At 44.3% G+C, this 27,300-nt stretch overlaps 1 protein-coding gene and 1 long non-coding RNA gene across 3 annotated transcripts in view; one reads left to right on the top strand and one right to left on the bottom strand.

The window, feature by feature from the left end:
• The window catches only part of LOC149449535 (uncharacterized), a 28,865-nt gene extending 21,844 nt beyond the window's left edge, over positions 1-7,021 (bottom strand). Inside the window, exons 1-2 of the long non-coding RNA XR_016315394.1 lie at positions 6,839-7,021; positions 3,622-3,746 (exon numbers count right to left, since the gene is read on the bottom strand). This is a non-coding gene — a long non-coding RNA (uncharacterized LOC149449535). The remainder of the gene's footprint in view (positions 1-3,621; positions 3,747-6,838) is intronic.
• The window catches only part of ME1 (malic enzyme 1), a 370,919-nt gene that overhangs the window by 106,396 nt on the left and 237,223 nt on the right, over positions 1-27,300 (top strand). Inside the window, exon 4 of one of the 2 annotated variants that reach the window (XM_089693103.1) lies at positions 14,710-14,785. The exons of the other annotated variant lie outside the window; for it this stretch is intronic. Coding sequence (XP_089549229.1) covers positions 14,710-14,785 — 76 coding nt within the window. The remainder of the gene's footprint in view (positions 1-14,709; positions 14,786-27,300) is intronic. 2 annotated transcript variants of the gene reach the window in all.

The raw sequence follows: 27,300 nt of genomic DNA, 5'->3' as shown, positions 1-27,300 counted from the left end.
CCTCCTTTTGTTGGGGCTCCCTGTGAGCTTCTAACCACCCACAGAGCTACATGAGAGGAGAGCCATTGCTGAAAGCAGAGTTGAGCAGTGAGGGACATCAGACCAGACCATATTCACCTTAAAGGGGCCTCCAATTTACCACTGAGAGTGTTATCTATAAATGCGCACATTGATTGCGCATCTGGTGAGTGCGCAGTCTTTATACTTTTGGTCACATTGCCACCTTTTTGGATAGACCACCAGTTATTGGAAATCTTCATGATCTTCCGTGCACCTATTTTGGACATTTGCTGATTATAATTTCCAGCACTATATTGTATGCACTGCTGGTCACTACATAGTGAAAGAGTTTTACGTTACCACTGAGTCACTTTATTTATTTGATTTGCTAGCACCTTGTCACTGGTCACTGTAACAGATCGTCTTATTGATATTCAGTTACATATGTGGTTATGCATATAGTGACAAAGTTTTTATGTCATCACTAAGTCACTTTATTCATTTGATTTGCTAGCACCTGGTCACTGGTCACAGATGTTGTTAATGTCATTTATTTATATATATATATATATTTACACATGTGGTTATGTTCATTTTAGCGCTGCATCCAATTTTATGTTAATGTTTTGTAGGTGTTTTTGGTACCTTTTGGTGTCTCAGCAGCTATATTGACTTCAAGCGCTTACGGTACTTACCTCTTTGTGCTTTTCATATACTATATACTGTTTAGGCAAAATGGTAAAAAATACAGAACTACAGCTGTTTGATCTTCATACATTAAGAATGGAGAAGCTGATATTATTCTAATAAATTGTTTAATGTTTTGAAAACCAAAAGCTTGCTTCACAGGCCAAAACATTACTTTAGTTGTATTCTTAATTACCAAGGACTCTGTGTTCATTATTTTGATATCTAGTATAAATGTATGAGAACACCTTGCCAAAATAGTGAGTAGACAGATTTTTGGCAGAAAAAGTTAAGAAACTTTGCTACATTGGTGGGATGGTTTTGTTTTCCTGGCGATCATCCTACATCGTTGAAGGGTGCAGCAGTGTGAGAATGTAGCTCATTACTTGAGCAATTGCTAATTTACTTCATCGTTTCTTAAATATTTTTCATTTTTAAAAATGCTCAATTGATAAGTCTTATTTTGATGTGGATGGATGCGATATAAATCATTAAAATTTTCCATCCAGATTCTAAAATGGCGCTGCTGGACTCTGTGCGTGTATGGCATTCTCACTGGTCAATTATACTGTGCAACAGCGGCCAGAGAAAATTAATTTAGCATCAGGACACTTGCATGTAGTTTACATAAAATGTCCAGCAAAAAGATGGACGTAGGAATGGACACTGGCCTTTCACATGGGCTTTGGGCCACCACTACATCAAAGGTCAAGGTAGAATATCTTTAAACTACTATGCTGCAGCTACACTTATTACTTTGCAATTATTGCTCCTGACTCCTGCAATCTGTGCTTCATGCATTGCTGACCCCAGCATTCTGTGCATTTGTGTGTGTGGTTTAAAAGTGGGCATGGTTAGTAGGTGTCCCTGTATTTCATTCTGAAAACCTGTGGTTACAAAGGCTTATATTATATGGCTTATATGCATTATATACATCTACAATTTATATCAATCCATCATTCTTTTTTTCAACAAAAATCAGTTTAACTTAAGAATCTATTGACTGTTATCATGTGTATTCTAATCCCTTCTTGCTTTGGTACTTGTAATCTTCCGGCCAGCAGAGCATGCTCCTGGGTCCACACGACCTAGTTTTTGGGACTACATGTTCAATCATGGTTTGCGCTAATTTGCATCTCCTTGCTTATGTAAGACCTAATTCGAGGGTGAATCCTAGGGGGAGTGGCTGCAAGAATTGTACTTCACTTCCACTTTAAATAATATGTATGTGTACATACTGTATACACAGAAGGAGACATTATAATAAAAGTGTTATTTCTAAACATAGTCATAATCAATGTAAATTATATGTTTATATACTTTAGATATTATATACATTTACACAAAATATACTGTGGCATTATACATAATGCCATTTTAAAAAACAAGATAATATTCTTCAAAATCTCATAAAGTCTACCCTTATCTAAAGACTTTTTCTTCTCTATGGTATGCTTTTCAACTAGTTTTGAGTGATCTTGTTAACTGGAACTGTTTGAACTAATTTCTTGTTTATTTTCTCTTCAATCCTTGAGGGCCAAGGTAATATCAGAGCTGTTTTTCTAAACTCTGTAAAAACCAGCAACCAATTACACACCTCATGTCATTGCACCCAGATTAATTAGAATGGAAGGGATGCAATGCTATCCATCTTTAATGAATGGATACATTTGAAAAACTATCTTTAAAATCATTAACAGTAAAATATTTTAAATTCTTATTTACATTACTTCCCAAATGTTCGTAGATGAAGGGTATCCTGTTTAATTGCATAATGAACTATTGAGATGATATAACACCTTATTTACTTGACTACCAAGGTAACAAGATTTTTTTGTGAGTGCAACAAATTCCCTGTAAATTAAAAGTAAAATAAGTGTTTTATTATATAATGGGGGGGATGCACTGCTGTTTATTTACTAGCTGATTGATAGGACTTTAAGTACATGATATACTGGGGTTGATTCACAAACGTTAATTAGACTGTTCACTTTGCAAGGGAAGTTATGCTTTGCTTAGTGAATGAGGTGAGGCTCTGTTGACTTTCATTATCCAATAATTTGTACACAAAAATGTGTTATTTTTCCTTTTTGCTTGCATGTAATTGGGTATTCTTTGCGAAGCGAAATTTTACCACCTTCACTAAGCTCTAGGGAAAATGTCCTTATAAACTGCAACTTCCCTTGCAAAGTGAACAGTCTAGCTGCCTTTCATAAATCAACCACATTGTATGCACATTCACTATAGAATACTGAATTATAGCCATGTGTGGTAGCAGTGAAGGCATAGCTGGATTTTGGAAAGACATCCCATGATTTCAAGGATACAAACATGCATTAATTTATTATTTTTATTTTTTTTTTAATGTTACGGAAGTGTTACCATCAGATACCGCTCACATTTGCAATGGGAACAAGGAGGAGTGAGTAGTTTGTTTGGTAGCCTCCTCTTTTCCTCCAGATAAGGACCTCCTGCAGCACTATGTGCTGGTGACAAGAGAGGCCTATGGCACCCTGGCCAGTACAAATAGTATATGTTTAGCTGGCGGAGTAGAGATACTTCCCTGTTCTGACCTCAATCAGTCAGTGACACCTGCTAAGCATTATATGGTATCTGTTCTCTTTCTGGCCAGTGGTGACATTGCAGAGGGAAGTCTTCCAGCATTTCTTTGCAGCTCTGAGATGTTATATGGAAAATGTTGAGAGCTACAATGGAAGAAAATGTGGGAAGAATGGTAAAACTGTGAAATGCGCTGTGCTCATTTGTTAAAGGAGGCTGAATGATAAGAATAGTATTGATGACATGGTATTTTATTTGTAGTATATTATTACGGGGTGTCTATATCATCTTTACAGAGCTGCAGACATTATGTTCAGATCATAAAGTACATCCTCATTTACAGTTCATTTGTTAAAATTCCCCCTTTAAGCATACCTGTATGTGCCATGAATGGAAAAGTTGGTTGTGTTTTCCTTCCAGTCCTTTTCAATTGGTGACAGAGCATATTCAACTCGTCCTAAGCACACGTGGATGAAATATGCTGGCATTTTTGTTAAGATCTGATCAAGAAAAATAAAAACAGGCTGTGCTATTGTAGGATGCATGCCACATGGTTTATATAGAGATCTCTTTACTGTCATTAAGACACAAACCTGCAGAGAAAGAGTTGCTTGGTATATGTGCTACCTTAGCTGTAGAGAGTCTCTAAGTCCTCCCTCCAGCAGCTCACAAGTGTTTTATGCTGGCCTCAAGTCTCTCTCTGCCTTCAGTCTGGTTATAATAGAAACGTGTACATCATACTCTGTAGCACAGGGACTAGCCATTCACAAACCTGAAGCTTTTTCAGTTTGTTTTTGTATATATTTCAGTTAGTGGTACATTTTAACAGTTGACTCTTTATTGGTAATTAATAGGACTATAATTCAAATAGGATTCAAATATTTTTTATTTTTTGTAGCCCTAGTATTCCAGAATCTGTGATTCATGTTTTAACATTGGCATTTTGCATATATTAATTTCTGTGTACAATAAAAATGCTTCACATTAATATAATTCAGTACAGAGATATTTGTCTATGGCAGCACAGTGGCTAAATGGTTAGCACTTCCACCTGGCAGTACTAGGATCATTGGTTTGAATCCCAACCATGGCACTACTTGCCTGGAGTTTGCATGTTCTGCCTGTGTGGGTTTCCTCAAGGTACTCTGATTTCCTCCCACACTCCAAAGACAAGTTGGTAGTTTATTGGTCTAAATTGTCCCTAGTATATGTATGTATGAATCTAAGTTAAGGACTTTAGATCTCTTGAGGGTTGATCTGAATGTACAATATCTGTGCAAAGCGCTGCGTAAATTTACAGTGCTATATAAGTACCGTTACCTGTAATAAATAAATAATGTCAACCTGTACACATAGCATGCATAATATTGAGTGGATAAAAAAGCTTAGCTTGGTCTTACATTCCATTCTTTAATATGCTGTGAATTAATGATAATATAAGGGATTTATGTAGTTTGTAAGAGTAAAGTGTTTGAAAATTAAAAAAGAAAAGTTTGCAAACTCACTTTTTCCACTCCCATGCACTGTCCTCCGTATTTTCCTCTTATCTCCAACACTGATTCTCCAATGCCCAGCATTATTCGGCCCAGTAACTGTGAGCCTAGGGTGTCATCGACACACTCCCTCAGAGGTGCATCATGATCCCAATCTGAGCTCACAATTTTGCTGATCAGAATGGTGTTTACACGTCAATATGTTGGCTTCATACTGTTCAGCAGCAAGAACTGCCTGTCATTGAAGGAAACTAGGAGGAAGATCACCCTGCTTGTATACTACACATTTTTAAAAGTACATATGGGGGTCAGGAGGTTCTGCAGTTGGGCTTTAAACTTCATTGCTGAAGGAAATAGCTGTAACTATTGTTTTTAGTCCTGCCCAGAAGTATGGATACTATGCAAATAATCTGAGCAGTTATTTTTCCTTTTATTTTTAAAAGGTCAGTACACAAAATTGTTTCAGATCTTATATCTCTCAAGAACACTGATGATGAGATCCTTGGTTGTGTTCCCCAGTTTTTACCACTGCCACAATATAATAATGAAACTGCAGTCTCCCTGTAGGAGACTGGAAAAATGCAATAGAAAAAGTAGGAAAATCAAATCTCTTAACCAGGAGAGATTAAAGCATGGAGGAATACCCAGGAGTTATAAAATGGCAGTGGGTGACTAAGTACACCAGAGTGAATAAACTGCTAAAAATCACTTTACATGGACTGGCCCTGGCTGGTTTTCCAGAGGGAGGGGAGTAGATGGAGTGGAGGAGCGATGTGCTTCCTCACCCCTCCCACCCCTAGGATCCACTTTCAGCCCGTCTTCACATTTCCTTCTCTTTACCTTGACCTCCTACCTAATCTCCCCCCCCCCCATTTTTTTTTTCTTGACCTCTCTGTTGAGGATCCATGTTTGGATGTTGCTTAGGGTTTGTTTGTTTTTTCTCTCCTAATTTTCGACTCTCTGAGTGTCTGTATTGACATTTTTTCCCTGTTTCCATTGCTTATAGGAACCAGGTAGTTTACCACAGTAAACCCTTAAAACTCACACATTGTGTATTTTGGGATCATTACCCCCCCATTTCCAGCTTATTTTTTTCGTATCTTCCAGTCTTCTATATATACATTAGATACCTCGTCTAGAGAGTTAACCGGTACTGGAAAATTGCTGCTAGGTTGTGCTCCTACAGGCTATTGCTAGTTCTTTGTGGAACTCACATTTATTGTTTCTTGTAGTACTGGCAAATTCTTTTGTAAATGCACAATGTCTAAATAAAGAATTACAAACAAAAAAATGGACCGGCCCTTTAAATGTTTCTGTTATGTTTGTATGGTAATTTCACCAAACCGTTGAAAAACATCAGTCACCTTATCATACATAAATGCATACTTGATTATACATTACTATAGTCAGATAAAGGTTATCAAATATTTATCTCCTTCTAAATTGTTTTACCAAGACACTGTTAGCAAAGGCCAGCATAAAATCCTCACTTTTTAAAATGTTTAAAAATATCAACATATATTCTTAGGTATTGTATTTTTTCTGTATTCTCTGGAGCCATGGTGGTTTGGATTATGGCCAACCATGGAAAGGAAGCACCCACAATACTGAATGCCTTTCCAGAAACCCCTGGCCAACCATAGAAGTAAGCCAATCTCTTAATAACATAATTATGTCCAGAGTCTATCCATGCTTTATTTATTAATAGATGCATGGCCAAGAGCACTGTTGGAACACTCAACCAAGCTACTGGCTGCAATTGCTATCTTGGACTGCAGTGGTTTGGATTATGACTCCCCACACAACTCACTCACCTTTGTGCTAAAAAGATTTTAATCCAGTAAGGCAATCATTAAAATGCATAAGGGTTTACAAAAGAAATGTTAAGGTTGAGATATGGAAGGTAGGCTATAGCTGTCAAAGAAGACAGAGCATTTTTTAAAACCTTCAAAAGACAGACAAATTTTATATGTGAAATGGAATTTTAAATCGAACTGAAACTTAAGCATAAGTGGATGTAGAACGTTAAGCGATGTCCCTCAACCAGAAACCAAACGTCTTTAAACATGGCATCTTTAGCCTAAAGACAATTAACTTACCAGAATGTTTTTGTACTGTGACAGGAAAAACTTCCACTACCTCAGAAAATTCATATCTTCAGTCTACGGCTTATTTAAACAGTCTTGCTTCAAATAGCTTTGTGCCATTTTTCAATGTAAGCACAAAGTCATTTGTACAAAAAGCCTGTCCTGGGTTCACCAATAGTCCACTAAAGATGAAGATTCCTAAATACTGATCAACTTGCAATAGTAGATAGTGAAGTGACAGACTGAGTGATTTTGAACTGTAGATGTAAATAACAGCGTGGTAACAGCAGCATAACAATGTATTCTTTATCTTGGAAAGAACACTAGCGCAGATTCCAGCTTCATTGTTTATGAATCTTGGAATGGAAATCGGTTCATTTTTGGAAATGGAAATCTTTGTGCAGCTGATATCCAGTGGCAGCAGCACTAAGAACACTGTTAACCATTGCCAAAGTATTGTCTTTGTCCTGATGTTTCGAAAAAACTAATATTTAGTACTTGCACAAATACTATTAAAAAGTAGAATGTTTAGCAGCAAATGAACTGCTGGAAATTAGTATATTTAACAGTGGACAAACCTTATTCTGAGGCTTAAAAATGTATGATAGCAAGCTAATATGGTTTGTGTCAAATACATTTCCAGCAGGCATAATGTGTAATGTATTTGGCAGACTTAATATTATGAAGATGATGATGATGATTTAATAGTGCTGTGGTTTAAAATTTCAGGTAATTCTTCATATGGTTTGATGTCCACTACGACCTGTTATGTACATGACCTAATACATTAAGCAGTCTTCGGAAAGACTATTTAACCATGTTTATCGTTTCAGGATAAAGTAGTTGTAAACATATATTTTTTAAATACAAATTATGCCATACTTACCTGCTCTGAGCAAAGGTTTTGCACAAAGCATCCCCAATGCTCCTCTTCTGGGGTCCCCTGTCAGTGCTCCTGGCTCCTCCCCCCTGCTGAGTGCCCCGCAGCAAGCCACTTCCTTTGTGGGCACTCTTGCCGGCTCATAAACAGCGCAGCTCAGCCCTGCCCCTCGCTCTCTCCTCACAGGCTGTGATTGATAGCAGTGGGAGCCAATGGGTCTGCCTCCATGCCCAGTGAGGGGAGAAAGAGGAGAGAGCCCCTGGTTTCGGGCACAATGCTGGATTGAGATCAGGCTCAGAGTTTGGGGGGGGGGGGGGGAAGAATACATTAAGGTAAAAAACCTTCTACCCTTACAACCACTTTAAACTGCTTGTGAATTGTGCACAATGGGGTTAATTTACTAAAGAAATAAAGACTATTCAGCTTTCAAAGTGTAATTTCAGTTTGTCAAGTGAATGTTTACCTGCATTAATGAAAATTATGTTGTGTTCAGCATCCAATCATGTACAGGCAAAGCACTTGTCTTTCATTTTTTTTTCCGCTGAGTATTCAAAATGAACATCTTATTCACTAAGCTACGCGAACATCCTCTTTTTCTAAGTTAGCAGTCTCTTCTCTTTTAGTAAATCAGCCTTAGTGGCTATCAAGCAGGTTTATAGTGTAGTAGTGGGTCTGCAAGAGCAGTTACTCCAGAGCTTAGCAAATGATGAGCAGAAGCTCTGCTGACTTCCATCATCCAATCATGTGCAAGCAAAAGTGACTTTTTTTCAATTTTCCTTGCATGTGATTGGTATTCCTTGCAAAGTGAATCTTTATCTCATTTACAAAGCTCTGGAGCAATTGCACTTGTATAGTGCACAGTCTATTTTTTGCACTCTCCAGTTTTAGTAAATCACCCCAATAGTCCAATACTGTTCACCTGCTCAGCCATCCTTATCTCTTCTTCTGTCATAATGCATCATCATAGTGCAATGACTCCAAAGCTCCAAAGCTGACATTGTGATATGAATAGGAGGAACCAAAGATGCTGTTTGAGCTTTCCACTGGCGTCCTAGCAACCTATGATGGTTTAGGACCATAACAACCAAAGATGCTGTATGAGCTTTCTACTGGTGTCCTAGCAACCTATGATGGTGTAGGAGCACAACAGCCAAAGATGCTGTATGAGCTTTCCACTGGTGTCCTAGCAACCTATAATGGTGTAGGAGCATAACAACCAAAGAACCAAAGTGTCACGGTGTGAGGTCAGGTTCAAAGAGCAATTGCTAGAGCAGTTGTATGGCTTACCTGAAACCAGCAGGATTGGTACACCAGCAGGTCACCCTGGGAATGACGCAGGCTCACCTGAGGTGCGGGTCTAAGTATGCACCGGTCTTCACCAGAGGTCGTAATGGTGGAGATGGATTTGGCTGCGTGTGAATACTAGGTCGCAGTCTCAGGATCACCCCACCAGGGGAAGGGCAGGCTGGAAACCAAGAGCGGATCAAACAGTTTAGGGATAAGACAAAAGCGGAGTCAGTCACAAGCCAAAGGTCGGTCACAAACGATATAGACAGCAGCCATAAGGATGAGCGGGATATTGGCTGAAAGGCACAATAATCTGGCAAGGAGGAAGTGCATGGACATGGCTTTTATAGGAGGAGCAAGGAGTTCAAGGTTCAAGAAAAAACAAGGCACATGATAGGATTATACAATAGATCAGGCAAAGTCTTGTCCAGCATCCCAGGTAGCTCAGTGAGAAGAGTTACTGCCTGACACAGTAGAAGTCCCAGGTTCAAGTCCAGGCCCTGACACAAAGATGCTGTATGAGTTTTCCACTGGCATCCTAGCAACCTATGATGGTTTAGGACCATAACAACCAAAGATGCTGTTTGAGCTTTCCACTGGCGTCCTAGCAACCTATGATGGTTTAGGACCATAACAACCAAAGATGCTGTATGAGCTTTCCACTGACGTCCTAGCAACCAACAATGCTTTTGGACCATAACAACCAATGATGCTGTGAAAAAAAAATACCTGTGATGACAGCAGTCCTGGTGAACCCAAATGCCTCTGTAGTTGAGAAAATGCTTAATAAGAAGCTGAGCTACTGTTGTTAACTTGCAATATGTCTAATGTTTTGTTATTACTGGGAACTGCAAAGTATACATATTTTACTCCCATCCTACTTGTTTAAAATAGTTACTTTATTCTGAAAAACAAGGCTGTGAGAAATGTCTGAACTTGCATTCACATGAAAAATCACACGCATGATATTGTCACTTAATTAATATTCTCTGACAAATATGTTTGCCTTCATATTGTAAACTGACTGTTCCAACATTTATATACAGCTCTAAGTAAAATACTTTCTGCAGGGAACAGACATACCAGACATACAACACAGTGAAAAATCAGTGATGACAGTCATATAGACTTCCTACAAATTCCCTTCATTATGCTGATTAGTGCTAGTTTAATGACAGTCATGGGAGCTCATATCTCTGTGTAATGATTTTCTAGTCATAATTGAATATTGTTGTTCCACATTATGTAATTTGTCATGTGTCAGTTTTAAATGTGTACCCAGTAGAGCTATTTTCAGTGTGTACTGCTCTTAAGGGAGTATACTACTGGAGTTGTCATAGGGCACTTTAGCACTGGTTAAATCTCCTCTCTGGGATAAAGATGGCCCCTCTATCTGATCGCTCTCACCCCCTCTATCTGATCACTGTAAAAAAACTCATATCTTTATGCCCCTTTTACTTACTTTAACCACCTCAATACTGGACACTTTCACCACCTTCCTGTCCAGGCCAATTTTCAGCTTTCATTGCTCTCACAGTTTGAATGTCAGTTGCGCGGTTATGCAACACTGTAACCAAATACAATTTCTATAATTTTTTGAGAGAAATGGAGCTTTATTTTTTTGGTATTTAAAGTGGAACTGCACTGCACCTGAGCACCGTAAACCAAAAATGCTACTTAATTCATTTTTAATATTCAAAGCAAACTCCCCCATCCATCCATGTCTCATTGCTTTATTTTGCTGAACAATCATTTTGAAAACACTCCCTTGCATTTCTGGTCGTTGCTATCTGGAGTACTGGCAGATGATTCTCATAATATTTACTTGGAATCTATCTGCCCTTAGCTCAAGCATAGGCTAAGCTGAGAACCCTCCCTCCCCTCCTGAATACTCCTGGGATGTATGACATCATTTGCCTAGACATGCTCATTTGTCTAAAAACCAGGAAGTAACTGAAGAAATGTAAAAAAAAAGTTTAAAACAAGTAAATACAATATACTTTTCTATCTATTTACTAATGCTAGCAGCGCAGGAGATGTAATATGGGGTTGTTAATGGGGACATAACTGACGCGCTATGAGTGTCATTGAGCGTTGAATGGGATGCTTTATGCATGGTGCTCTAAACTGTGGCCATGATTAGGGCCATGTTATTTATTAATGGAGCCCTAGTTGCCAGTATTTTATTAGAACTGTATTTAAAAATTACCTGTGTGCCAGCCAACTCCTTTCCTGGAAGTAGAAATTTATTTTGCAATATATTCTGTGAACAGAACCTCTGGAATGCATAATCTCCCTACTGGCAAGATCTGAAATGTCTACTATGTTTATATGAGACCATTTTGTACATGCCTCATGAAATCTGGTCATCTGATAATTGGAAATCCAGGTTTTCTGGAAACAGAGCCAAACGTAGTCATGCAGCCCACAATGTGCACACTTAAGGCAGCAGTCTCTTGTTATCTTGCATTTTCATTCTGACTCACAAAACTGTAATTATGTGGAGTCCAGAAATGCATCAACATGGCCTTCAATGATATTTCATTTATATAAACAAATCTCTGCACTCAGCCTGCTAATGCAAATTCAAATAAAACTTTGATGTCAGTGATACAGTACAGTATATTCATCCCAGATAACAGTATTTGGCTGCTGGAGCCACTTTCGGCTATAGCAACTGATCAGCAATATTTTAATTTTATGACTTGTCTACTTGATAAAGGTAAATAAGATTGCTATGAATTATTGCATTTTGTCCATCATCCTTGTCTTTCCAGTGCATTTGCAAACAACTAATTAGGAGTCATGGTTTCAGTGTGATGCGGCATATCAATTATTGTTGTTTTAAATCTAACAATCAGAGGTCATTGCAGAATCAATTAGTGACTGACTGAAAATCAATTAATGTGACAAGAAAATCGCTTGTTCAAGCTCTTAAGGGTCCATCTACTTTTCTGCAGTTCGTTAATGCCTATGACATGTGTTAATTGCATTTTGCACTTGACCTTTTTTTTTCCAACTCATTGCATGGCAACCACTCCTATGCAACACACTACAATGCAGATGTGTTGCCTTAGTTTGTTGGGGTGCTATTCAGAATGAATGGCAGCACAACACATGTTATGTGCATTACCTCGGCGCAAAAGTGTGTCTCTGGCCTAAGTCCTAGAATCGGCATGCCAGCCAGACGGCATGCATTTCCAAAATGAGAGATTACTAATGATAATCTGCATATTTTCTATCTATAGTTTAGCGCTACAAAATGACTTCATAACAAGCCTTTTTGTGTCTTAAAACTGTAGCAGATGCAGTGCTAAATTTGCAGCAAATGTATGTAAAAGCAGCTTTCTGAGCCTTTAGATCAGGGGTGTCCAAACGTTCTAAACAAAGGGTCAATTTATTGTCCTTCAGACTTTGTGAGTAGAACAGGCAAACAATGCCCCATCATTGGTATAAGTGGAAGGAATAGTGCCCAGTCATTGGTGGCAATAGGAGGAATAGTGCCCCATCATTGTTGTCATTAGGAGGAATGGTGCCCCATCATTGGTATCAGTGGGTGGAATGCTTCATCCTTGGTGTCATCGAAAGTTATGGTGCCCCATTATTGGTATCAGTAGGTGGAATGCTTCATCCTTGGTGTCAGTGAAAGGAATAGTGCCTCATGATTGGTGTCAGTGGAGGAATAGTGCCCCAGCATTGGTATCAGTGGGTGGAATGCTTCATCCTCAGTGTCAGTGAAAGGAATAGTGTCCCATTGTTGGTGTCAGTGGGAGAAATTGTGCCCAAGGGCAATGAAAGGGTCACATCCGGTCCCTGGGCCGCAGTTTGGAGACCACTGCTTTAGATCATTGGTGGACAACTTATAAAAATAGATGTGGCTCCCAACAATTCCATAGGGCTTCAGAATACTATAGTTGAGCATTTGTGTGCATTACAGTGCATTGCATCATGTTAGGCATTCAATTTTATGGGCTGTAACGAACCTCGATGCCTAGAGACATCTATCCTGCTACATTTTTTGCAATGGATCACAATGCACGCTAAAAAGAAAGTGGTGCTTTGTCATCCAGAGTGGGGGCATTCTAAGGCCTCTTGCACACAGTACTGATTTTTAAGCATCTGCTCTTTTGGACATAATTTCAGGCGTTTATTTTGAGCATATTTGTGCTTATTTATGTGCATATTTGCACATATATGCGCGTTTGCACATTTGCACACACAATATATTCTTAAAGAAAATACCTAAATATTTATGCTCATATGCACATATTTGTGCGTATTCTCGCACATTTGCACTCACGTGGAGTGAGTTACTGACCAAAAATGCTGATTTTTCTTCTTTTTTTTTTACCGAGGAATACGCAGAGCTTGTTTATGCACACGTGTGCCAAGGAACATTGTAAATAGTGGGCTACATTTTTAAAAAATGCTGTACTAAGCTTTTTCAAGCTGCAGTGTGCAAGAGGCCTAATTCAGGAGGTGTGTTACTGGCCAGATCACCAGGTTAAAACAGAGGGGAAAAAGCCTAAAAAAAAGAAAACTAATGCAGCCACCACATCTATTGATTGGTAAGCTGCAATATATTCCATTTTTGGTTTTGGGTCTAATACCGATTTAACCAAATGTTTAGGTTTCACCTGGTTTATTATATGGTTGTTTAGGGCTTATTTATAAAGTGCAAAAGACAGTTAAAAATCCATTGGCAAGGAAACCAGTTTATAGGTATGAGATGGTCTAGCTACACATAGCAGTATAGGGTACAGGCAACTAGGAGGAACCCTCATGTAACCTCCACATATATAACAAAGGTATGAAATTTCAGAACAGACATAAAGCATGTATCATATAGGTAACAAGTTAAAATAAGCAAAGACAACTCAACAATTTTAGACAACTATGCCCTTCCACAACCTCCTTCCCCTTCCTTTCACATTTCACAGTTTTATGCTTAGTTTTCCATCTTTCTTTTATTTCATGTAATATACAGATTCTCTCTGTAGTGGCCATATACCTTAAGACGTAGTGGTGTGAACAGCTGTTGGGAAAAAATTAGGCACTTAGTGATCCTCAGTATGTATTCTGTCCTTTGTTCAATCATTGGGGAAGATCTACTAAAATTGGAGAGTGCAAAATCCAATGCAGCTGTCCACGTTAGCCAATCTGCTTCTAACTTCCGCTTGTTCAATTAAGCTTTGACAAAAACAACTGGAAGCCTATTGGTTTCTATGCAGAGCTGCACCAAGTTTTGTACTCTCCAATTTCAGTAAACCAACTCAATATGTAGAACTGCAAAAACAGTCAGAATTTGCACACATGGCTAACTCGAGTATATATATTAAATGTTGCAAACAAAGTTTGAAAACAATTACCATGCATTGATATGTATATTAAACTCACTACATTCACAATTTTGTCTAAATGCTTTAAGGGCTGACCTAAAACATACCACGCACAAAGCCCCTTCTAAACTCCTATTGCCATTTCACATGTTCTGTATATCTAGACACCTTTAAAAGACTAACCAATCTGAAAAGAAATGTGTACTGTCCCTGGAAATCATTCTAAAGAAGAAAAAACTATATTTACATGGCTGAAATATTATACCATTAGGAAAGAAACGCAAATCTGTTTCTAAAATGGCTGATCTCATCAGATGATGGGTTTATCAGACATCTAAATTGTATACTTCATAACCTCTATGTATTTGTACCTACAGAGGCCTCTTCATTACAATTCATGATCATGGTCATCTCTCCACAGTAGTAAAATCATGGCCTGAGAACAACATTAAGGTAATGTATGCTCTTTTTTTTTAACATACGATGTCAGTTTAACACTATTAATTTGTGAATGTAAGCAATTATAGAGCTGCAAAGGTCACATAAGGACATGATCTCATATTGCTTTGTTGAAAACAAAATGCTTTAACCACTTACAAACCGCTTTTACTGTGGGCTGGCAGCTCTTCTATGCTGGAGCACGTACATATAGGTGATCCAACATTTCTGGGTATAGGGCGCATGCACATATTTTCCGCTTGATCTGTGCAGTCATTCAGTACAGCACAAGTCGGTCAGCAGGTCCCTGGTCAATGATTTATGGCCAGGACCTGCTGATTGGCTTAGCGAATCACAGCACAGAACCCTGTGTTTATTAACAACACAGGGCCCTGTACAGAGAGCAGTGATCTGGCTGTTTTTCTTCCTGCAAAGCAGGGAGAAAAAACAGCCACATCTATTAGGAAAAGCAGCACATATGCACATTAGTACAGTTTCAATGCACAGAATTAGCACTGATCACTGTTATAGAGTCACTTCTCCTGTAGCACTTTCCTATAGAGGCCTTCTCTGGACTCACAAACCCAGACCCAGTGGTCAGAAAGGAGGTGGAGTTGGTTTGCTTCTATCCCCACTGAGCACCTTTCAAGTCCTCCATAACTCTCCCTCTCTATCCTTTTATTCTTTCGAGACTAATTGCATTTGGCTGTTTTCTCCCATTTCTCTGAGGATTGCAGTGATCTATCGGCCTCCAGGACTGTCCCACTTTCTTGATGACTTCTTTGCCTGGCTACCCTACTTTCTCTCCTCTGAAATATCCACTACCATTCTTGGAGATTTTAACATCCCCATTGATGTTAAAAACCTAGTTACATCCCAACTCTTCAACCTAACCTCATCTTTTGCCGTAACACAATGGACACAGTCCTCCACTCACTCCGATAGGAATACATTAGACCTTGTTTTCTCCCATCCTTGCAATCCATACAATCTCACAAACACCCCTTTTCCTCTCTCTGATACCAATCTCATCACCTTCACAGTGCCCTTGTCTTCAAACACCTATCCCTTCAAGCAGCAAACAATTACCTGCAGAAACTTTCACAACTTAAACCTTCTCTTTTCCACTTTGCAACTGACCGCCTCTATGACAGAATGTCTCTCGTGTCCTGCCCTGACCTGGCCACTGCTATCTACAACAGTTCGCTTTCATCCACACTAGACTCACTAGCTCCTCTAACTACACAGAGTATCAGGCCCCGACCATTACAACTGTGGCAGTCTGACGACACCAGAAATCTTAAGAGACATAGCTGTGCACTGTAGAGATTGTGGCGTAAAACCAAATCACAGCAAGCATTCACCCTGTATAAATATGCTTTCTTAACGTACAATTCCTCACTCCATGCTGCCAAACAAGCCTACTTTGTCACTCTTAATAAAACATTGTCATCCAGTCCTCACCATTAGAGATGAGCGAATCGAAGTAGCCGAAGTGGAATTCGAGTCGAATATCGGAAAAATTTCGATTCGCGCCGAATCCGAAAAATAGCCTACTTCGGACGCGCGAATCGAAATTTTTCCGAAAATGGCGGCGGACATGTGCGGCGACGGAGCGGGGATGTCTGGGAAGGCGCGCAGACAAGGCGCGCTGACCCATAATGCATTCCTCAATGACATGTGATCGCATCAGCCAATCAGCAGCCAGCCAGCCAGCACTGTGTAATGGTCGAGCTATAAATAGCGGCCATTTTGGAATTCTTCATTTGCCTGCAGTCATTGAACAGAGGCAGACCGCTCTGTATTAGGGACAGAGTTAGGGCCACAGAAACGATACTTGGGGACAGAGAAACGTTACTTAGGGACAGAGAACCATTACTCAGGGACACAGAATTGTTAATGAGGGCCACAGAATCGTTACTTAGGGACAAAGAAACGCTAGTTAGGGCCACAGAATTCTTACTCAGGGACAGACAGAATTGTTACTGAGTGCCAGAGAATTGTTACTTAGGGCCACAGAAACGTTATTAGGGCCACAGAATTGTTACTCAGGGACAGACAGAATTGTTACTGAGTGCCAGAGAATTGTTACTTAGGGCCACAGAAACTTTAGTTAGGGCCACAGAATTGTTACTCAGGGACAGACACAGAATTGTTACTGAGGGCCACAGAACTGTTACTTAGGGCCAGAGAAACGTTATTAGGGCCACAGAATTGTTACTCAGGGACAGACAGAATTGTTACTGAGTGCCAGAGAATTGTTACTTAGGGCCACAGAAACTTTAGTTAGGGCCACAGAATTGTTACTCAGGGACAGACACAGAATTGTTACTGAGGGCCACAGAACTGTTACTTAGGGCCACAGAAACTTTAGTTAGGGCCACAGAATTGTTACTCAGGGACAGACACAGAATTGTTACTGAGGGCCACAGAACTGTTACTTAGGGCCACAGAATTGTTACTCGCACAGACACAGAATAGTTACTCAGGGACACAGAATTGTTACTGAGGGCCACAGAACCGTTACTTAGGGCCACAGAATTGTTACTCGCACAGACACAGAATTGTTACACAGGGACACAGAATTGTTACTGAGGGCCACAGAACCGTTACTTAAGGCCACAGAATTGTTACTCAGGGACACAGAATTGTTACTGAGGGCCACAGAACTGTTACTTAGGGCCACAGAATTGTTACTCGCACAGACACAGAATTGTTACTCAGGGACACAGAACTGTTACTGAGGGCCACAGAACTGTTACTTAGGGCCACAGAATTGTTACTCGCACAGACACAGAATTGTTACACAGGGACACAGAATTGTTACTGAGGGCCACAGAACCGTTACTTAGGGCCACAGAATTGTTACTGAGGGCCACAGAACTGTTACTTAGGGCCACAGAATTGTTACTCGCACAGACACAGAATTGTTACTCAGGGACACAGAACTGTTACTGAGGGCCACAGAACTGTTACTTAGGGCCACAGAATTGTTACTCGCACAGACACAGAATTGTTACTCAGGGACACAGAACTGTTACTGAGGGCCACAGAACTGTTACTTAGGGCCACAGAATTGTTACTCGCACAGACACAGAATTGTTACACAGGGACACAGAATTGTTACTGAGGGCCACAGAACCGTTACTTAGGGCCACAGAATTGTTACTCAGGGACACAGAATTGTTACTGAGGGCCACAGAACTGTTACTTAGGGCCACAGAATTGTTACTCGCACAGACACAGAATTGTTACTCAGGGACACAGAACTGTTACTGGGGGCCACAGAACTGTTACTTAGGGCCACAGAATTGTTACTCGCACAGACACAGAATTGTTACTCAGGGACACAGAATTGTTACTGAGGGCCACAGAACCGTTACTTAGGGCCACAGAATTGTTACTCGCACAGACACAGAATTGTTACACAGGGACACAGAATTGTTACTGAGGGCCACAGAACCGTTACTTAGGGCCACAGAATTGTTACTCAGGGACACAGAATTGTTACTGAGGGCCACAGAACTGTTACTTAGGGCCACAGAATTGTTACTCGCACAGACACAGAATTGTTACTCAGGGACACAGAACTGTTACTGGGGGCCACAGAACTGTTACTTAGGGCCACAGAATTGTTACTCGCACAGACACAGAATTGTTACTCAGGGACACAGAATTGTTACTGAGGGCCACAGAACCTTTACTTAGGGCCACAGAATTGTTACTCGCACAGACACAGAATTGTTACACAGGGACACAGAATTGTTACTGAGGGCCACAGAACCGTTACTTAGGACCACAGAATTGTTACTCAGGGACACAGAATTGTTACTGAGGGCCACAGAACTGTTACTTAGGGCCACAGAATTGTTACTCGCACAGACACAGAATTGTTACTCAGGGACACAGAACTGTTACTGAGGGCCACAGAACTGTTACTTAGGGCCACAGAATTGTTACTCGCACAGACACAGAATTGTTACTCAGGGACACAGAATTGTTACTGAGGGCCACAGAACCGTTACTTAGGGCCACAGAATTGTTACTCGCACAGACACAGAATTGTTACACAGGGACACAGAATTGTTACTGAGGGCCACAGAACCGTTACTTAGGGCCACAGAATTGTTACTCAGGGACACAGAATTGTTACTGAGGGCCACAGAACTGTTACTTAGGGCCACAGAATTGTTTCTCGGACAGACACAGAATTGTTACTCAGGGACACAGAATTGTTACTGAGGGCCACAGAACAGTTACTTAGTGCCACAGAAACGTTAATCGGGGACACAGAATTGTTACTGAGGGCCACAGAACCGTTACTTAGGGCCACATAAACGTTAATCAGGGACACAGAATTGTTACTGAGGGCCACAGAACCGTTACTTAGGGCCACAGAATTGTTACTCACGGACAGACACAGAATTGTTTCTTGAGGGACACAGAATTTTTACTGAGGGCCACAGAACCGTTACTTAGGGCCACAGAAACGTTAATCAGGGACACAGAATTGTTACTGAGGGCCACAGAACCGTTACTTAGGGCCACGTAAACGTTAATCAGGGACAGACACAGAATTGTTACTGAGGTACACAGAATTGTTACTGAGGGCCACAGAACCGTTACTTAGGGCCACGTAAATGTTAATCAGGGACAGACACAGAATTGTTACTGAGGTACACAGAATTGTTACTGAGGGCCACAGAACCGTTACTTAGGGCCACATAAACATTAATTAGGGACACAGAATTGTTACTGAGGGCCACAGAACCGTTACTTAGGGCCACATAAACGTTAATCAGGGACACAGAATTGTTACTTAGGGCCACAGAACCGTTACTTAGGGCCACAGAATTGTTACTCACGGACAGACACAGAATTGTTTCTTGAGGGACACAGAATTTTTACTGAGGGCCACAGAACCGTTACTTAGGGCCACATAAACGTTAATCAGGGACACAGAATTGTTACTGAGGGCCACAGAACCGTTACTTAGGGCCACGTAAACGTTAATCAGGGACAGACACAGAATTGTTACTGAGGTACACAGAATTTTTACTGAGGGCCACAGAACCGTTACTTAGGGCCACAGAAACGTTAATCAGGGACACAGAATTGTTACTGAGGGCCACAGAACCGTTACTGAGGGCCACAGAACCGTTACTTAGGGCCACATAAACGTTAATCAGGGGGACACAGAATTGTTACTGAGGGCTACAGAAACGTTACTTAGGGCCACATAATTGTTACTCAGGGACAGACACAGAATTGTTACTGAGGGACACAGAATTGTTACTGAGGGCCACAGAACCGTTACTTAGGGCCACAGAATTGTTACTCAGGGACAGACACAGAATTGTTACTCAGGGACACAGAATTGTTACTCAGGGACACAGAATCGTTGAATTAAAGAGTATGTCAGACAACATGCAGAGGAGTGGCAGAGGAGGCAATGTTTTAGGAGCGAGCAGACGTGGCAGCAGAGGAAGGGGTCGAGGCAGCACTATTCGCAGCCAGAGGCCAGTGCTCCCGGTGTCATCCAGCGGTCGTGTCTCCACCGACAACCCTGCCGTCATCGATTGGTTGGCTCGGTCGTCTTCCTCTTCCCAGGTCACCTCTGACACCTACAGCCAACGGTCGGTGGGTACGTCAGACACAACCGTTAGTTGGCATGGCCCGGGACCAAGCCCACTGAAATCACGTGTCCTCTACCTGCCCCTGTCCTTTGGTGTTCCCTCACCAAGCGAAGTATCGCATGCTGTGGGCTCAGCCCCACTGTACAGTGAGGAAGAGCTAACAGAGGGCGGTCAGGAACGGGGGGAGACATCCGCCTTTTCAGCAGCCAGGCGAAGAAGTACTGGCGAGGAGAGTGGCCCGGTAGCCGGTCTAGAGACAGGTCTGTCTCCTGACCCAGACGCAGCCGAGGGGGCTAGTAGTGAGGCGGAGACCCTACTTGATGATGAGGAGGTTGATTGCACTTGGCAGCCTCGTCGTCATCAGGCAATTTCTTCCGCATCATCAGGAGAAGAGGGTGGCAGCTTGGCAGTGAGCGAAACAGTCGGTGGGTTGCCCAGGAGACAGCAGCAGGGTCGCAGCAGTGTCAGTGGAAGCAGTGTCAGTGGAGCCAAATGGCCACGGAGTAGAGCACCAGCTCCACTGCAGCCTACCACCACGGCCAGTAGTGGTGCCGGTGTGCAAGGAGGAAGCAGCAGTCAGCCAGTGAGGAGTATCGGGGGCAAAGTTTCCTACTCGGCGGTGTGGCAATTTTTCGTCAAGCCGCCCGAGGAAGTAAACGTAGCCGTATGTCGACTATGTGGCCAGAAAGTCAAGCGTGGCCAGGGGGCCCATGTTGGGACTACAGCGTTGCGGCAGCATATGCAGCGTCGCCATTTGGTGGCCTGGGAAAACCGTGATAAAGATACGGCGGTTCTGCCCGCCCCAGCCCCCGCTCCATCACCCGCTCCGTTACTTGCTCCGTCACCCGACGTCAATCGCCCTCCATCAGCCAGTCAAGGCTCCAACACCTCTGCTGAGGGGAGTTGTCGCTCGTTGGCATCTTCCGCTCGTTCAGATGCTCCTTCTCCTGCTACTCCTCTTCACGGATTCCGTCAGCAGTCTTTCTTGGAATCCGTTTCCAAGAGACAACAGTTTGCGAGCACGCACCCGACGGTGCAAAAGCTGAACGTCCTCCTGTCCAAGTTGCTGGTGCTGCAGTCCCTCCCTTTCCAAGTGGTGGACTCAGCACCTTTCAGAGAAATGATGGCTTGTGCCGCGCCGCGGTGGAGAGTGCCAAGCCGTCATTTCTTCGCCAAAAAGGCAGTGCCAGCCCTGCATTCACATGTAGAAGACATGGTGGGCCAGTCTTTGAGCATGTCGGTCTCTGCCAAAGTGCACGGCAGCGCCGACGTGTGGAGCTGTAACTACGGTCAGGGACAGTACATGTCATTTACGGCCCACTGGGTGAACGTGGTGCCGTCACAGCCGCACCAGCAACTTGGACAGGTCACGCCGCTTTTGCCTCCACGTTTGCACGTCCTTGGTCCGGCAAAGATGTCCGCCTCTACCACCTCTTCTTCCGCCGTGTCCTCAGCCGCCACCCCCGTGCCAAGTCCCATTACCCGACCGGCATATCACATGTGCAGGGCGCAACGGTGTCACGCTGTTCTGCACCTGGTATGCCTTGGCGAACGTAGTCACACAGGGGAGGAACTTCTGAGTGTAATGAACAGAGAAATCGACAGATGGCTGTCTCCGCGCAAACTGAAAATCGGAACCATGTTGAACGACAACGGAAAGAACATGGTGTCTGCTCTGCGTCAAGGAAGGTTGTGCCATACGCCATGCATGGCTCACGTGTTCAATCTGGTTGTCAAGCGGTTCCTAAAATCCACCATCCCACTGCAAGACATCCTTAAAATGTCACGTAAACTTTGCATGCATTTCAGCCATTCCTACACCGCAAAGCACACCCTACTTGAGCTGCAGCGGCAGAACGGAATTCCACATCATCGCCTGATCTGCGACGTTGCAACAAGGTGGAATTCAACCCTACACATGTTAGACTGCCTTTACGAGCAGCGAAAGGCCATCACCGATTTCCTGATGTTACAAGCGGATAAAGGTACTCCCCTGTGTAACTTCGATGTCAGCCATTGGCAGCTCATGCGTGACACCTGCCGCTTGCTCAGGCCCTTTGAGGAGGCCACGCTATTCGTGAGTCGGCAGGACTATGGGATGAACGACGTCATTCCTCTGTTGCACGTCCTTGAACAAATGCTGTTAACAATGGCTGGTCAGGGTGCGGTAGACGTGGCGCACAGATCTCAACGCCACATGACCCCTGTGGGGGCAGGACAGGAAGAAGAGGAGGAGGTAGAGGAGGACATTTGTGCTCAGGAATTATTGAGTGAAATGGGTGGTTTTTCCACTCAGCGGACAGGAGTGGAGGAGCAGGAGCATCTGGTAGAGGAGGAGGAGGAGGAGACAGAGGACCCAGACGCACCGTGGCAGTATGCTGTGGAGATGGAGGCAGGGAGTCCCTCGCATTCCTTGGCACAAATGGCCCATAGCATGCTCGGTTGCTTGCGTAGCGACAGCCGAATAATAACCATCAGACAGAGGGATGACTTTTGGCTGTCCACCTTGTTGGACCCTCGCTACCGTTCAAAAATGGTGGCCTTTTTCACACCTGCTGAGAGGGAGGCCAAAATAACGTACTATAAAAACCACCTATGTAGTCAGTTGGTCTCTGCCTTTGTGCGCCAACGTCCATCCTCAGACACTGTGGGCCCTGTGCGCTCGCGTTCCGCTGCCATGGCAGCAGGGGAGGGGTGGGGTGGTAGGAGCAGTGGCAGCTCCACCAGCAGCGGCTGCCTCAGTCTGCAGTCGATGATGAGTAGCTTTCTTCACCAGCGCAGTGAGGAAACTACTAACCAGCCGCAGCAGCAGCAGCATCAGGTGGACCTGGAGCAGGACCTCAAACAACAGGCTTGGGCCTACTTGGACAGCACCCTGCCAACCGAGGTAGACAATCCCCTTGACTACTGGGCAACGAAACTTGACCTTTGGCCCCAACTAGCTGAATTTGCCCTTGAAAGGCTGTCATGCCCGGCCAGTAGCGTGGCATCGGAGCGCGTGTTTAGTGCCGCAGGAGGTATTGTAACTCCGCGGAGGACACGACTGTCCACCCAAAGTGTGCAGAGACTCACGTTTGTGAAAATGAATCAGGCGTGGATTAGTCTGGATTTCAAACCACCAGTTCCTGACACAACTGACTAAATCCGCCATGAATCATGCCTCAAACATGTGCCACTTTCAGGTCTCCTCACACACTGCTGGTGTGTTGAATTTTTTGACATAGGGTGCTGGCAGATTACGGGCCTCCTATAGCTGCTGCCAGGCCCCTAATCTGCCATGGGCCCCTATATACCGCCTCCTCATGCTGCTGCCAAGTCCAGAGTCTCTCATGGGTCCCTGTACGGCCTCCCATTGCTGCTGTCTCCATCGCCACACTCTGCCATGTGCCACTTTCAGGTCTCCTCACACACTGCTGGTGTGTTGAATTTTTTGACATAGGGTGCTGGCAGATTACGGGCCTCCTATAGCTGCTGCCAGGCCCCTAATCTGCCATGGGCCCCTATATACCGCCTCCTCATGCTGCTGCCAGGTCCAGAGTCTCTCATGGGTCCCTGTACGGCCTCCCATTGCTGCTGTCTCCATCGCCACACTCTGCCATGTGCCACTTTCAGGTCTCCTCACACTGCTGGTGTGTAGAATTTTTTGACATAGGGTGCTGGCAGATTACGGGCCTCCTATAGCTGCTGACAGGCCCCTAATCTGCCATAGGCCCCTATATACCGCCTCCTCATGCTTCTGCCAGGTCCAGAGTCTCTCATGGGTCCCTGTACGGCCTCCCATTGCTGCTGTCTCCATCGCCACACTCTGCCATGTGCCACTTTCAGGTCTCCTCACACTGCTGGTGTGTAGAATTTTTTGACATAGGGTGCTGGCAGATTACGGGCCTCCCATAGCTGCTGCCAGGCCCCTAATCTGCCATGGGCCCCTATATACCGCCTCCTCATGCTGCTGCCAAGTCCAGAGTCTGTCATGGGTCCCTGTACGGCCTCCCATTGCTGCTGTCTCCATCGCCACACTCTGCCATGTGCCACTTTCAGGTCTCCTCACACTGCTGGTGTGTTGAATTTTTTGACATAGGGTGCTGGCAGATTACGGGCCTCCTATAGCTGCTGCCAGGCCCCTAATCTGCCATGGGCCCCTATACCGCCTCCTCATGCTGCTGCCAAGTCCAGAGTCTCTCATGGGTCCCTGTACGGCCTCCCATTGCTGCTGTCTCCATCGCCACACTCTGCCATGTGCCACTTTCAGGTATCCTCACACTGCTGGTGTGTAGAATTTTTTGACATAGGGTGCTGGCAGATTACGGGCCTCCCATAGCTGCTGCCAGGCCCCTAATCTGCCATGGGCCCCTATATACCGCCTCCTCATGCTGCTGCCAGGTCCAGAGTCTCTCATGGGTCCCTGTACGGCCTCCCATTGCTGCTGTCTCCATCGCCACACTCTGCCATGTGCCACTTTCAGGTCTCCTCACACACTGCTGGTGTGTTGAATTTTTTGACATAGGGTGCTGGCAGATTACGGGCCTCCTATAGCTGCTGCCAGGCCCCTAATCTGCCATGGGCCCCTATATACCGCCTCCTCATGCTGCTGCCAGGTCCAGAGTCTCTCATGGGTCCCTGTACGGCCTCCCATTGCTGCTGTCTCCATCGCCACACTCTGCCATGTGCCACTTTCAGGTCTCCTCACACTGCTGGTGTGTAGAATTTTTTGACATAGGGTGCTGGCAGATTACGGGCCTCCTATAGCTGCTGCCAGGCCCCTAATCTGCCATGGGCCCCTATATACCGCCTCCTCATGCTGCTGCCAGGTCCAGAGTCTCTCATGGGTCCCTGTACGGCCTCCCATTGCTGCTGTCTCCATCGCCACACTCTGCCATGTGCCACTTTCAGGTCTCCTCACACTGCTGGTGTGTAGAATTTTTTGACATAGGGTGCTGGCAGATTACGGGCCTCCTATAGCTGCTGCCAGGCCCCTAATCTGCCATGGGCCCCTATATACCGCCTCCTCATGCTGCTGCCAAGTCCAGAGTCTCTCATGGGTCCCTGTATGGCCTCCCATTGCTGCTGCCAGGAGGCAGCAGGGTCGCAGCAGTGTCAGTGGAGGCAAACGGCCACGGAGTAGAGCACCAGCTCCACTGCAGCCTACCACCACGGCCAGTAGTGGTGCCGGTGTGCACGGAGGAAGTAGCAGGCAGCCAGTGAGGAGTAGCGGAGGCAAAGTTTCCTACTCTGCGGTGTGGCAATTTTTCGTCAAGCCGCCCGAGGAAGTAAACGTAGCCGTATGTCGACTATGTGGCCAGAAAGTCAAGCGTGGCCAGTAGGCCCATGTTGGGACTACAGCGTTGCGTCAGCATATGCAGCGTCGCCATTCAGAGGCCTGGGAAAAACGTGATAAAGATACGGCGGTTCTGCCTGCCCCAGCCCAGGGTTCCATTTTGTCATATGGTGCTGGCAGATTACAGGCCTCCCATAGGTGCCGCCAGGCCCCAAATCGGCCATGGGCCCCCGTACCGCCTGGTCACGCTGCTGCTGAGCCCACAGTGTGACCTGGGTCCCTGTACGGCCTCCCATTGCTTCCACTCTGCCATGTGCCACTTTGAAATCTCCTCACACTCCTGCGGTTGTCCATTTTGTCATAGGTTGCTGGCAGATTACAGGCCTTCCATAGGTGCCACCAGGCCCCAAATCGGCCATGGGCCCCCGTACCGCCTGGTCACGCTGCTGCTGAGCCCACAGTGTGACCTGGGTCCCTGTACCGCCTCCCATTGCTCCCACTCTGCCATGTGCCACTTTGAGGTCTCCTCACACTGCTGGTGTGTTCAATTTTTTGACATAGGGTGCTGGCAGATTACGGGCCTCCCATTGCTGCTGCCAGGCACGTAATCTGCCATGGGCCCCCGTACCGACTCCTCATGCTGTGACGTTGCAACAAGGTGGAATTCAACACTACATATGTTAGACCGCCTTTACGAACAGCGAAAGGCCATCACAGATTTCCTGATGTTAAAAGCGGATAAAGGTACTCCCTGTGTAACTTAGATGTCAGCCATTGTCAGCTCATGCGTGACACCTGCGCTTGCTCAGGCCCTTTGAGGAGGCCACGCTATTCGTGAGTCGGCAGGACTATGGGATGAACGAGGTCAAATCGGCCATGGGCCCCCGTACCGCCTGTTCACGCTGATGCTGGTCCCACAGTGTGACCTGGGTCCCTGTACCGCCTCCCATTGCTCCCACTCTGCCATGTGCCACTTTGAGGTCTCCTCACACTCCTGCGGTTTTCCATTTTGTCATAGGTTGCTGGCAGGTTACAGGCCTCCCATAGGTGCTGCCAGGCCCCAAATCTGCCATGGGCCCCCGTACCGCCTGGTCACGCTGCTGCTGGGCCCACAGTGTGACCTGGCTCCCATTGCTCCCACTCTGCCATGTGCCACTTTCAGGTCTCCTCACACTCCTGCTGGTTTCCATTTTGTCATAGGTTGCTGTATGGCCTCCCATTGCTGCTGCCTCCACCGCCACACTGTGGCTCCAAACACTGGTTTTGGCCCCGTGACTGGCCAAATGAGTGAAGTGTGCGGTGATTCTAAGATCGACGGCACTCATCTGCATGTCATACTGAGTGACAGTATTATTTCTCTTCCCCAGCAGACTCCAAGGGCATTTAAATTAAAGGTACAGTGTTCTGCACTAATATTAAGTCTCTCTGAAGCCTAGAAACACCCTTTTTTAAGTTAAATTCACAGCGAATTTATTCGACTCGAATCGAATATTGTCCACGAATTCGCCGAATCAGTCGAATCAAATTTTTCATTTCTTCGCTCATCTCTACTCACCATCTCTTCTCTACTTTTAACTTTCTACTTTCTCCACCTCCACCCAGTACCTCACTCACTGCTT

This window comes from Staurois parvus, unplaced genomic scaffold (genome assembly GCF_062004578.1).
Source record: "Staurois parvus isolate SC_StPar_1 unplaced genomic scaffold, SC_StPar_1.0 ptg000613l, whole genome shotgun sequence".
Classification (NCBI taxonomy): Eukaryota; Metazoa; Chordata; class Amphibia; order Anura; family Ranidae; genus Staurois; species Staurois parvus.
Note: the sequence above shows the minus strand (reverse complement) of the source record. Positions and strands in the feature narration are given on the sequence as shown.